The sequence below is a fragment of the Narcine bancroftii genome, chromosome 14 (genome assembly GCF_036971445.1).
Source record: "Narcine bancroftii isolate sNarBan1 chromosome 14, sNarBan1.hap1, whole genome shotgun sequence".
NCBI lineage: Eukaryota > Metazoa > Chordata > Chondrichthyes > Torpediniformes > Narcinidae > Narcine > Narcine bancroftii.
In genome coordinates, this window is record NC_091482.1 from 68,712,871 (window position 1) to 68,726,839 (window position 13,969).

General features: G+C 43.1%; 2 protein-coding genes across 4 annotated transcripts in view; one reads left to right on the forward strand and one right to left on the reverse strand.

Annotated features, from left to right (window-relative positions):
- Positions 1 to 13,969, forward strand: part of polg (polymerase (DNA directed), gamma) — a 47,981-nt gene that overhangs the window by 22,796 nt on the left and 11,216 nt on the right. For both annotated transcript variants that reach the window (XM_069911202.1, XM_069911201.1), the window contains exons 13-18: positions 589 to 708; positions 2,248 to 2,408; positions 6,154 to 6,207; positions 6,816 to 6,933; positions 9,453 to 9,588; positions 11,893 to 12,139. In XM_069911202.1, the coding sequence (XP_069767303.1) occupies positions 589 to 708; positions 2,248 to 2,408; positions 6,154 to 6,207; positions 6,816 to 6,933; positions 9,453 to 9,588; positions 11,893 to 12,139 (836 nt within the window). The remainder of the gene's footprint in view (positions 1 to 588; positions 709 to 2,247; positions 2,409 to 6,153; positions 6,208 to 6,815; positions 6,934 to 9,452; positions 9,589 to 11,892; positions 12,140 to 13,969) is intronic.
- fanci (FA complementation group I) overlaps positions 481 to 13,969 on the reverse strand; it is a 101,865-nt gene continuing 88,376 nt past the window's right edge. For both annotated transcript variants that reach the window (XM_069911197.1, XM_069911198.1), the window contains exon 38: positions 481 to 964. In XM_069911197.1, coding sequence (XP_069767298.1) covers positions 839 to 964 — 126 coding nt within the window. In that variant the 3' untranslated portion in view covers positions 481 to 838. The remainder of the gene's footprint in view (positions 965 to 13,969) is intronic.

Consider the following 13,969-nt stretch of genomic DNA (forward strand, 5'->3'; position numbering starts at 1 on the left):
TCTTTTTGTTTTTTTTTAATAAAAGCTGCATGTTTTGTTCTGGTTTATCTCTCATTCGTGGAACAGCTCAGAAAGGGTAAGAAAGTTGCTATTCCACCACTCACCTCCTGAGCAGAAGGAAGATTCCTTCTTAGACCTTGTGAAAGTGAGAACATTATCACCACCGTCTCTTTACTCTGGAGTTTCTCCATCCATTTGCCTCTCAATTTGGCCACATTGTGATTCATAATATATAGGACCAAAAATAGACCATTCAGCCCATTGAGCCTGCCCCACCATTCAATCATGAGCTGGTCCATCATCCCACTTGGCCCTATTGCCTAACCTCATGGTGAGTTTTACATGCTGTTACATAGTTTATGTTAAGATATTATGATGCCACTAAACCCCCCACCCCCCCCCCCCCGAGATTTGTAACATAACCTGCCTTGCTACCTTGCCAGAAACTGTCTCCTGTGCTTACAAAGTGATGTGATGCCAAAGTTATCTCCCTGCATTAGAAATTGTTGTGGTTACTGATTTATTTCACCAGATCACATGACTTAATTTTCAGAGACGCTGAATGTTATTGCTCTGCCTTTCATTCAGAATCAAGGTGAGAAGCCACAGCCAGTTGTTGAAGAGAGCTGCCATTCGTATCACCATGGCAATGGCCCGTACCCAGAGGTCAATGTGCCTGGATGCTGGTTCTTCAAACTTCCACACAAGGTTTGTTATTTTTCTTTTCCAGGCTGGCTGTTGTCTCTTGGGTTGGCCTTCTTAGACTTTTTTAATCCTAGTTTTCTCGCTGTATCAATGTGCCATGACCTCGTGTCTCATCACACTTGTAACTGCCCATTCACTGTCCATAAGGACGATGGTGACTCTTTGCTTCGCACATGGGAAAATATTCTGAGGTTGCTCTGAGACCAAGCAGACAATGAAGGCATTGAATGCCGGAAATACTCTGCAGCTGAGGTTCCACCTGTGGAGGGAGAAACCACAATGGCATTTTGCTTCAATGACCTATTATCCAAAACATGGTGGGTTTCAAGAGGAAAGGAGGATGAAGAGGCTAAGGAGATATTCCAGAGAAGGAATGAAACCTGCTGTGATTGTTGTAAAAACACAAAAATGCTGGAGGAGCTCAGTAGGTCTTTCACTGTTCTTTATGTAGCAAAGATAAAACAACATTTCAGGCCTGAGCCCTTCATCATTGTATCTTGATGAAGAGCTCAAGCCCAAATTGTTGGTTGTACAGTCAAACCCTTGGTATCTGGCACCTTTGAGGATTAGTAGTTGCTTGAGATTGTAGATTGCATGATTGGTGAACTAACAATTTTTAAATTCCACATTGTTTATTTATTTTCCGTGATTTTTCTTTTTGCCGTTTGCTTGAGGCTGCCGGTGGCTTGAATTCTGGATAACAGGGAGTTTACTGTATATCTTTACCTCCTATGGACGCTGCTGAGTTTCGCCAGCACTTTTGTGTTTTTTTTTCCCCAGAGAAGGTCTGGGATAATGCACTACCAATGATGGGTCTAAGCGAAGCGTGGGATATGGGGTGGAACAAAAACTGCAGTCAAGTGTGTGGTGAGCATCAGACTGCATATCTAAGTCTGCCTGTGTCCAGCTCAAGAACATCACCAGTTCTCCCTTGCCTCGGTTCATCTGCTGTTGAATCCATGTTGTTCCTGTAGTTCCTGTAGTTCTCAGCAGCCTCCTTAGTTATACCCTCTTAAGGTTGTCTCAAACTCTGATGCCTATAAATTCACGTTCTCCTAACCATCACTCATCAAACCGCTGTTTGACTTTTAGGTAAAGAACACATATTTAAAATCTTTCAAATCCCTCTGTTGTGTTACCTCTCCTGCCATCTGAAATTTCCTCCTGCCCTTCAAGGTTCTGGTACTTCTCCAATTTTAGTCTTTCGGTTGCCCAGAAATGTAATCAGCCATTCTCTCTGGAACCAAGAACCCAAGTTCTGAAATTCCCTCCTTAACTATCTGCATCTGCCTCTTGCCTTCGATGCCTCCCTCTGTGTATATATCTATATACCTATTTCTAGATCTTTCTCTTGGAATAAAGGTGCTGGCTCTGCACCCCGTTTGAGCCTCTCTACACCCTATTAAGTTTCTTCTCATATTTCATCACTCCTGAGAGAAAAGCCCAGCTTGGTCAATTTTACAAATCGTACTGCAATTTTAAAAACTGGCAGCGTGATGGAGAAAGTGAAATAGTATTTGTGTTTTCTGTTATCTATCTCAGGATGGGAACCATAACAATGTTGGGAGCCCCTTTTCGAAGGATTTTCTCTCGAAGATGGAAGATGGTACGTTGCAGGCAAGCACCAATGCAACAAATGCAGCCAGAGCACTGGAAATCAACAAGATGATTTCCTTCTGGAGGAACGCCCAGAAAAGAATCGGGTAATGATGTTGCATGTTTGTTCATTGCTTGTACAGTCTTGAGAGTGTTAATCTCACGGAGAAAATGCTCTAATAATCTTAGCCACACCCAGTTTCCAATACACGTGTTTAGTTCAGTCATTCTCAACCTGGACCACCACTTGGGACTCTGCTCAAAGTTTACAGGCCCCCTTTCCTATGAAGCAGTCAAATTTTAGTTTCTTCTATATTTCTCTCCTACGAACTACATTGAAAAAAGTAAAATAAAATATTAGTTATATGAGGTGAAAAGAAAATGAGGCTGTTACTTAAATGTGCTGTGGTCCCTGGGGGGTGGCTGAGGAGCCCCCATTGATAATGCCTCGTTTATTCTCTTGGTTTCCATTATTCACATCAAGCACAGTCTTGGATTAACGCGTGCATTTTAATCGTATTTTACAACCCCCCCCCCCCCCCCCGCTTGTTATATGCATGTACATGCTATAAAAGAATATTTTTACATGTTGAAAGAATGTGCACAATTAATAGTGGGCGTGGGAAAGTTCAACCGGCAATTTATAGTGAGTGTGGGAATGTAGTAGTGGCATTGAAAGAACACGCACAATTTATAGCAGCCATGGGAATATTATAGCGAGCGTGAGAATGTAATGGTGCAAATGAAGAAACGGGCACAATTTATAGTAGGCGTGGGAAACTTTGATCTTGGGAATATCTCTTTGCAAATGCCATGGTATTCCGATAAACAGAACATTCTGGCTGGGCACTGCACCATATCAATATTAATTGCCCAGACCTGTCCCTGAGGGAGGAGATTAATATATCAAGTGCCACTGATTTGAGACATTAAAATTAAAATCTTGCATAACTCTGAAGCATGTCTTCAATCAATTTAATTGATTCCTCTCCAAAGCTTATTAATGTGTTACAACAGGATATCTATGTAATGGGCGATTGACACCTCTGGGAGGGAAGTTGATTAGGTGTTAATTATGGGAGATTAACTGTGGCAGATACTGTATGTGCTTTGTCTCATGTCCCGTTTAAAAAGTGGGAATTTAGAATACTACAGCCATCCACATTATACAAAAATATTTTTACAATTTATTATATTCTGCGCATTATTTATGTCCATATTATATGTGTGTGTCCGTGTAATACGAGTGAAAATACGATAACTAGGCATCATACAAATCATATTAGACCAGTGCCAGCAAATCCTGTTCAATTAAACGTGCCCAGGTCGTGCCATTGTAGACAGCCAGTCCCAGTTGTTCTGTGATCAGCTAATGCTGATTGGAATGCAGGGTGAAGCTTCATTCTTTCTATCAGCAATATGTCTCCACCTCTGCTCCAATCAATTGGATCACTGTCATCTTTTACATTTCTCTGGCCAACAATGTTATCCCTGAATTTGCAATAGTATTTTGTTGTTACTAGACAAGTGCAAAAAATTCAAGCATTTGCAAGCAACTGGCCTCCAATCTGAGGCAATGTGGAAGCTCTCCATGCACAAATTCCTGCATGCTGGGTGGGTTGAAGTGATGGGGTGATGTTACCTCTCCATGCACAAATTCCTGCATGCTGGGTCGGTTGAAGTGATGGGGTGATGTTACCTCTCCATGCACAAATTCCTGCATGCTGGGTGGGTTGAAGTGATGGGGTGATGTTACCTCTCCATGCACAAATTCCTGCATGCTGGGTGGGTTGAAGTGATGGGGTGATGTTACCTCTCCATGCACAAATTCCTGCATGCTGGGTGGGTTGAAGTGATGGGGTGATGTTACCTCTCCATGCACAAATTCCTGCATGCTGGGTCGGTTGAAGTGATGGGGTGATGTTACCTCTCCATTCACAAATTCCTGCATGCTGGGTCAGTTGAAGTGATGGGGTGATGTTACCTCTCCATGCACAAATTCCTGCATGCTGGGTCAGTTGAAGTGATGGGGTGATGTTACCTCTCCATGCACAAATTCCTGCATGCTGGGTGGGTTGAAGTGATGGGGTGATGTTACCTCTCCATGCACAAATTCCGGCATGCTGGGTGGGTTGAAGTGATGGGGTGATGTTACCTCTCCATTCACAAATTCCTGCATGCTGGGTGGGTTGAAGTGATGGGGTGATGTTACCTCTCCATGCACAAATTCCTGCATGCTGGGTCAGTTGAAGTGATGGGGTGATGTTACCTCTCCATGCACAAATTCCTGCATGCTGGGTGGGTTGAAGTGATGGGGCGCTGTTACCTCTCCATGCACAAATTCCTGCATGCTGGGTGGGTTGAAGTGATGGGGTGATGTTACCTCTGCTACAACAATAATGTGAATTATACTAAGAATGTTTGCAAAAGTCACATAAGAGTGGGAAGTTCAAAGTGAAGCTCACAGAATGGGATTAAACAGCTTTCCAGTGTAACCATTGAGTATGCACACCTTGATGAGTATTGTGTGCAGTTCTGGTTGCCAAACTACTGGGTGGAAATCAGTAAGATTGAAAGAGTGCTAGAGAAGATTGACTAGGATGTTGCCAGGTCTTCAAAAGTTGAGTTACAAGGAAAGATTAAGCAGGTTAGGACTTTATTCCTTGGAGTATAGAAGAATGAGGGGAGATATGATAGAGGTCTACAAAATTATAAGGGGTATAGACAGAGTTAATGTGAATAGGCTCTTTCTACTTGGATTAGGAGAGATAAATATGAGAGGACATGGCTTTAGGGTGAAAGGGGAAAGGTTTAGGAGGTACATTAGAAGTTCACTCAGAGTATGGAATGAGCTGCCATCTGATGTGGTAAATGCAGGCTCAATCTAAAGTTTTAAGAATAAATTGGTTAGATATATGGTTGGGAGAGGTATAGAGGGCTATGGACTGGATGCAGATCAATGGGACTAGCCGAATAATGTTTTGGCACAGACTAGAAGGGTAGTTTTCTATGGTTCTGGGACTGTTTATCGCGGTTGACCACACAACACTAATTGGGGCGGGGAGGGGGGTCATAGAAATCCTCAGACGCGCTCCGTGAAACATACACCTCGGATAGTGTTGGGACCCTGCGGACACCCGAGAGCTCCTGAAAGAGACCAGGGTGTGTGTTCTGAAACCAGATACTGACGTCAGAAGGAAGCTCACAGCCATGCACAGGATAGCAGCACCACCAACCTGCTGGGCGAGTTTTTGAAGGTCTGGTTGTGCCCCAGCCCCGCAGTTACCCTGATGCCCCCTGCTAAGAGTTGTTCTGGTGCTGACCGTGCTTTTTAAAAAATTTCAATCATGGTGCCTGCAGTGATTGGCTCGGAGTCCTCCCAGAGGTTCGGAGATAGGTTGGTGAAGAACCATGCCTCGGAAGACTTTTCCTTTGTGCAGAAGGCTGCAGAGTCACCCTGCAGAGTTGCATCGAGGCCTCCAGAGAGGTTTCTATAGGGATACAAGTGCTATCTTTGTACGCCTGCCCTTGAGGAAGCCTGAGTAAATCCCAGTGGCTGCTTTGTCTGCCTGGAGGGCTGAAACAGAATTGTATGAAGTCTCTTGGCCTAGAGCATGGAGTTTGGGAGACCTTCATAACACAGCAAATAAAATGCTGCAAATTTGTGTGTAATTGTTGACATAAAGTCAAACGCCACAAATCTTGCAGGTTCTGCAACTAAGCTCAGAGATTGTCTTCATTAATTGTCCTACCTTTTCAATTTCTGAAATGTAGGACTGCAAAGCATTTTATTACAATGTCAGCATGCCACACTTTGCAGTGAAATATTACAAATTTGATTTTCTTTGGCAGATCTCAAATGGTTGTAATGCTGAAGAAAAGTGAACTTCCTCGATCCGTTACCAGGTGTGTATATTTAATTTTCACTAATCCTTGGGTGCTTTTACCTTGACAACTTGAGATATTGAGACCTGTGCTTGTTTTGTTGCTGACCAACCATTTCATGAGGAAGTGTGTCTGTTGGTTTCACTTGAAGCTCAGCACAAACGCAACCATATGGCATTGAAAGGGACTGGCACCGAACCAAGGCTGGAACAAGGGGAAAATTGACAGAGCATCAATTCTGAAATGGCAGAGGTGATGGTCCCTCTTGATTGGGGACTACATCCTTTTGTGATGTTAATACTAAGGCTGCTTTCAGGTGGCCAGAATACCACCTGAAAGCGGAGAACCCTGACGCGAGGAGTACTTACCCAACCCTCCTCGGGTAGGTTCCGAGTGCTCCCCCAGGCACCTGAAAGCAGGCCATAGCTCTGCGACGCCTCTCCCCGCTGCGGACCTTTCAGGTGCCAGAGCAGCGCCTTCTGCGCTGCCACCTGAATGTCGCTTTGCACACACCCGCAGCCGGCTTCAGGGTCGCATTCTTCCAGCTATTCCACCTGAAAGTTGCTTAAGTGGGTATTATCAAAGTATTGATTGAACTCTATTAAACACACTGCATTTCACGATTGCAGGAATGAAGCATTTGAAGAAGAAGGCACTTTTGGAGCCATTTTGCCGCAGGTGATCACTGCTGGCACCGTGACCCGACGGGCAGTCGAACCAACCTGGCTGACTGCCAGCAATGCTCGGGTATGTGAATGTTACAAGCTATTTTAGGAATGTGGAGTAGAGTCCTAAGGAGGCCATTACCAAAAATAAAGGTTGAGAATGGCTGTTGTAGACCATGAAATACTGTACTGCCTGAGGACTTCCCCTGGCCTTAAATCTATCAGAACCCAGTGCACCCCTGTACCTTCCCCCTCTGGCCATTCTTTAAGCGTGATTGTGGATTCTTGGAATATTTTGTCTTTCTCACCTTTAATTTCCATTGGAATTGATGTAAAACCAACAACTGATTCATAGTTTCTTTTTAGTCAAGTTTGTTTTTGCATAAAACTGCTACAGTAAAATCCTTGGTATCTGGCACCTATGGGGATTGGCAGATGCCGGATAGGAGTATTTCTGGTTGTTTGAGATTTACTCCTACAATGTCGAACTAATACACCTAGATTAAGAATAAACAGCTTAAAAGACAAAAATACTAGACTGTACTTAGACTGAACAAACTTCACTTGCATGAATATATAAACCTTAAAGCATTTTACTTTATTTTCATTCTTTGAAAACATTAACTGTCACCTTGTCTGCAGGTCCCTCCCCCTCCATGGAGCTGCCCGAAAGATGAACAATGACATTCTAGATAATTAACTCCCCGCCCCATCCCCTAAGTTTACAGATAAAGCCTCTTACTAAGAGAGTCACCCCAACAGCGAGCGGCATCAACCAGCTCTTCATCCTGGGGGACGCCATTGCTGTTTCACACAGCTTTATTCAAACAGCTGCTACGAGCAAAGCTCGACCGAGGGTCTCCCTCCGCTGGCTGAATATTTGCTCCCATTTTCACCAAAGGTTTAATTGTTACTTCAGGGAGTTTTACTTTTACAATTTTAAACTTGCATATTTTTAACCTATTATTCTATCTTATTTATTTGAAGTTTTTATAAAAAAAAATCTGTTTTCCTTTTCGTTTTGCCAGTTGCTTAAATTCCAGATACCAGGGGTTTTGCTCTAAGCACTTTAATAGGGACCTTTCACATAAACTCTGCCGGTGTGCTTCACAGCACCGTTTGAAAGGAAGCCACGCAAGAACATGCGAGGATAGCTTAAATCAGTGAAGTGGTTGATATGGAGCATTATAATTTAGGAAATAGATGTAGGATGGATAAGGAAGAGTTATAAAAAGTTCAGGGTTAAAACCTGGCTGCAGGTGTGTATGTGGATACAAGGTTATGGGCTAAATGCAATTAATTGGGTTTGTCCCTGAATGCCAACCTGCTCCACATGGCTGGGTTGGACTAAAGGATCTGTTCCGTGCTGTGTGACTCAATAACTGTAAGTGCTGAAGCAATTAAAGTAACTGATGTAGAAGCTACAAGAATGGAAGCAGTAAGAAATCCAAGAGGATTCAAGGATTGCAGGGTATGAATCTGGCGCTTGTCTGTAAGGAGTTTGTACGTTCTCCCTACATCTGTGTGGGCTTCCTCCAGGGGCTCCAGGTTCTTCCCACTGTTCAAAACGTACTGGGTTGTAGGTTAATTCGGTGTATATAATTTTTTTTAAAATATTGTTTTGAAAACTGAAAAGATAGGTGAGACCATGAGATTTAGAAGCCTGTGCACAAATGTTAATATGAAGCTGTTGCTTGTCTTTGATATAGTGCAGGTTAGGGAGTAAAGGTGTGATGGGTAAACAGGTCTTGACAAGACAACAACAGACAGGTATATTGTAGGTATTTTGTATATTGTATTGTATGTTGAGGTATATTGTATGTTGAGGTTGTTCTCCTTGCAGATTAATGAAGGGTGCAAAGTGAAAGAGTGGCCTGATGTGTTTTGGAATTGGAGCAGAGTTAGGGGATGCAAAACAGTTAAACCAAATCTCCATGGGATCAGCAGAAGAGGGGCTCAACAGCTGAGGCTTCCATTACAGGAGGGAGGCTTACAGACTGCAGACTCCCCCACCGCCCCCCCCCCCCCTCCCCAACCATGAGCTGCTGGCTGCAGGAGACTCACTCCGAGGAACCAGGTATTGGAAACCGAGATTGAAGAGGGTGCTGAGGGCAAGAAGGGTACCCAAAGTGCCTCAGCCGCTGAAAACTTACTGAGGTTTGGATCTGGAGCTCGGTGGCCGATGAATCGAACAGGAGTCCGAGCAGCTGCGGAAATGCTGGGGGCGAATCCACGGACTCTCAGTGACTCTGAAGGGATTCCCTTTTGCTTCTCTTTCTCCTACCATTACGGGAGCCAAGCAATGCTCATTGCGACTTTGTTTGCTTTGCGGCAGACAGTAGTTAAGCAAATGTACTGTTACATGACAATAAAAGGAACCTTGAATAGTTGAGTAGTGGTCTGGAGACTGCAACCTGCATCTTCTGTCTCTTGTTTCTCTCCCCCCAATCTGTTCCTAACTCAATTAACTTTTATAAAGTTCAGAATGAAAATCTCCTGGTCTATGTATTTGACCCAGGCCACTAAGGGAACTTGATCATGAGTGCAGCTATTTCATTGTTAATTCTATGCAGCATAATTGCATTGCTTCCCTTTTTACAGAGTGATCGTGTAGGAAGTGAGCTGAAAGCAATGGTTCAGGTACCTCCTGGGTATCACCTGGTTGGAGCCGATGTTGACTCACAAGAGCTGTGGATTGCTGCTGTTCTTGGAGAAGCCCACTTCGCTAAACTACACGGTAAGATAGATTCAGTGAACGTAAATTGGATTACACCATAAGGCTTGGGCTTGGATTTAATTTACAGTAAAACCCTTGGTATCTGGAATTCAAACAACTGGAAAAAAATTGAGGAAAATAAATACAAAAGTAATGAAAATAAATAAGAATAAAATAACAGGTAAAAAATATGGAAGTTTAAAATTGTAAAAGCAAATGTTCTCTGAAATAATTTGCAATGATGATGGGAGCAAATATTCAGCCAGTGGAGGATGGGCCTTGGTCGTGCTTTGCTCATAGCAGCTGTTTGAATAAAGTTGTGTCACCCAGGACTGCTCGGTCGCCATTGGGGTGACTCTCCAAGTGTATCCGTATCCCTGGTCAGAGGCTTTGTCTGTAAACATGGGGGTTGGGGGGGAGGTTAAATATCTATAATGTTATTGTTCTTCTTTTGGGCGGCCCCATGAAGGGGGAGGAACCTGCAGATGCAGTGAAGGTTAAATATTTTCAAAGAATATGACCGAAATAAGGTAAAATGCTTTAAGGTTTATATATTCATACAAGTGGTTTGTTTAGTATTTTTGTTTTTTAAACTTTTTATTCTTAATGCAAGTATATTAGTTTGGCATTGTAAGAGTAAGTTTCAACCAACTGCCAAATACACTTATCTGGCATCTACCAATCTTCCATAGGTGCTGGATACCAGGGGTTTTACTGTATATAATTTTATGATCAAGGAAGCACTGTCAATCGCTAAATACGATCAGTGGTAGGGAAAGATTTTTGTCCAAAAGATCTTCATCCCCCTCATTGTCTGACACGCTGAGTTCCTTTAGTAGACTGTGTTTACCTTCAGAATCCAGCATCTGCACACTCCTGTGTGTCTCCAGCATTGTCAATATTAAAATAAGTCTCAATCCCACTATCATTTGGCCTAACCCTGATCAGCTCTTTCCATCTTTCTATTTTACTTCCCACTTAACATGCATCGGTAACAGTTGAGATGACGTTGTGCTCTTTGCTCCAGTGTGTCTTTGGCATTTTAGATTTTTTTTAGATTTAGACATACAGCACGGTAACAGGCCATTTCGGTCCACGAGTTCGTGCCACCCAATTTACATCCAATTGACCTACATCCCCGGAATGTTTTGAATGGTGGGAGGAAACCGGACCCCCAGGAGAAAACCCACGCAGACACGGGGAGAATGTACAAACTCCTTACAGACAGCACAGGACTTGAACCTGGTCCTGATTGCCGTTGCTGTAAAGGTGTTACAATAACTGCTACGCCAACCGTGCCGTTCTCCAGAGTTGGGCATTTCCTCTCTAACTCCACCCTTTAATCTCTCGCACTTTAAAGCCCAGCTCGTTGACAAAATCTTTGTTCGCTTAATATTTTGGCACAGCATTCATTTTATTGTGATTGCTTTGGTGTGTTTTTTCTATGCTGGACAATGCTTCATTAAGTGCAATTTTATTCCCAAATTTGAGTTGGTTTATATGGAAAAACATTGGTTAAGGGTTTTAATGGAGGGAAGTTACCTGGTCTGGTTATTGTGAGTGCACAATACTATTTCCCATTTGACTCTAAATTCCTTCATTCTTGGAAATGGTGGAAGGTGTCTGGTGTTCCTGGAAGCCCCAAACAATAGACCTGGAACATGTTCACCACATTTTCACATGCAAGAAAGCTTATCCCCACCTCCTTTAGGGTGATGAGGAACGAAGGCCTTCCCAATGACAGACGTAAATGAATAAAATCAGCTTGCATTATATGCTACCTTTAAGGCAAAAAATAAAATCCCCAAGTGTCTCAGAGAAGCAAAAGTTACTGTCTTTTTCTTGAGCTATTTTTGTACGGTTGTTTATATAAATGTTTGCACTGTGAGGCTGCGACAAAACAATGAATTTTGTGACATAATCAATGACAACAAATTCTGCTTCTGATAATTATCCTGTCCCAATAGATTGCTTTGAGCTGCAACCTGCCTATAACTCAGTGGTGTCAACGGACAGTCTCGTCCTGTTGAATCACTTCATTTTAGTGAAATCGTCACAATAATTTCTATTTGATGCAATTACCAAACAGTTACCTGGAATTCAAGCACCTGGCAAGAAGAAGCAGAAAATAAATAGGTAAAAATTATGTACGTTTAAAGCCCCCCCCCCGAAGTTAGTTTGCCAATCCACTCAAGACGTAGTCACAAGCAACTGGAAAGTTCACTTATCTGGCATCTACCAATCCCCAGAGATGCCGAAAACCAGGGGTTTCACTGAATTTAGTTGAATGACTCTGGACCACAAACCATGTGCCTCTCTCTGTAGGATGCACTGCATTTGGCTGGATGACACTTCAGGGGAAAAAGAGCAATGGTACAGACCTGCACAGCAAAACAGCTGCCATTTTGGGAATCAGCCGCGAACATGCCAAGATTTTCAATTATGGCCGTATATATGGGGCTGGGCAGCCATTTGCGGAACGGCTCCTCATGCAGTTCAACCACCGGCTGAAACGTTGGGAAGCTGAAGAGCGAGCCCGACAGATGTATGCAGCTACAAAGGGCATCCGAAGGTTAGCTCCTTAAACACTCAATTCAAATCATCCTCATTAGCACATGGTCCTTTGGCAACGTATGAAGCAGGGGTTTCCAGTGTCAACATGAAGAATTTTTTTTAGACACAGCACAGAAACAGGCCATTTCAGCCCACGAGCCTGTGCTGCCCCAATGAATCTATACCCCCCCCCCCCCCAGTACGTTTTGAATAGTGGGAGGCACCCGGAGGAAACCTACATAGATACGGGGAGTGTACCAACTCCTTAGAGACAGCGCTGGATTCGAACTCCAGTCGCTGGCACTGTAATTAGTGTTTTGGGTGGTTGTCATTGTGTGATTTTATTTTCATTTATCCATTACTTAAACCAGCTGTACACTGAGTCAGTTGTACTTGGCTAATCATTTTGAGTGTGACTTTGGTGTCTATTTTCCTTTGTGACAGAGTATATAGATATGTTTTTGGGAGATAAATTGGGAAAGGTTTGTTAGAGTAGGTCACATACCAATACTTCAAAACAGATCTTATTTGAAATACATGTCGGGGCCTCGGAGCCTTTAAAAGAGTTTTGGAGAGCCCAAGAGATTTCACGAATGGATTGTTGCTTGCAAAAAGGCAACAGGTGACAGATCTTGTTGGAGCCGCAAAGGTTCTATGCAAAGCCAAAGGAGGCGATGAGATTCGCCAAATCCCTGGAGGCAACCCGGGAGGAAGGGCAATAAGCCTGGGGAGGGAGCTGTTGACTGGAGTGTATGAAGGTCTATGTATTAATGTAAATGAATTTTACTGGGGTGGGAGGAGGAGGAAGGGCCATCACTTTGCCTTTTAATCTATTTTCCCAGTCACACTTTTTAAAATCTGCCTCCTTATCTTTGTTTTTGCCTTCATTTTAAAATCTAATGTGAAATTTGGTCATTTTGTGATCATTCTTTCATAGAAAATTCTTTGCTGTTTAACATGAATGTTCTCCTCTGTGTTTGGTGCCACTTTGCATTTTTCTCAGAAATTATTCCAAATGGACTCTGTCAACTGTTCCACTTTGCAAATTTTGAAGCAATGCTGGAATGTTCTGATAAGATCTACCAGGACCAATGCCTGAAGAGGGCGCACAAAATCAGTGAACCGGTGCGGACTCGAAAGGCCAACATGGCCTGTTTCCGCTCCGTAAATGGTTATATGGTTATATTGTCTGGAGCTGTTCTAAGAGGGTCATGTGGTTTTGTAAGCAGAGAGAGTCAAACAGGCTTTCTCTGTGTGTATGTGAGAGAGAGACACATACAGATCAGTTCTACTGTGATACAATCACCAACAGCAGCTGGGACTGGAGCAGGAGAAGCTGGCAAGCTTGTGGAAAACCCCATTTGGAAGACTGGTTCTTATTTCAGCCTGGTCAAAGCCTTTGTGGTTCACGAAAGAGGAGAGGACTGGCTGTCCAATGTTTCACTTGGAATAAGAGAAACAAAAAGGAACTCTGTGGTGTTCAAAGAAAGAAAGAGGTGATGATCTGGAGAACCCTGAAGGGGCAAGTGGTTTGTCAGCAAGACACTGGAATGGCTGATTAAAAAGGAATTAGTTGTGGATGTCCTGGAACCACAAATCAATCTCTGAAAACAGAGAAGAACCTTCCTGAGTGATAACCATTTACCTTTCAAGCACCAAAGCCTGGTGAACTTTATCAATGTTAAATTCTGTGCACAGTCTAAAAATTGCCTGCAACCCGTGAACTTGGAGGAATGAGAAGTGAGATTGGACTGGGAACCAAAGAATTTTTCTGAACTTACACACACATTACATACACGAGCGCTTAGAATTAGAAGGGGGTTGTTAGGTTAGTTAAGTCAATAGTGAT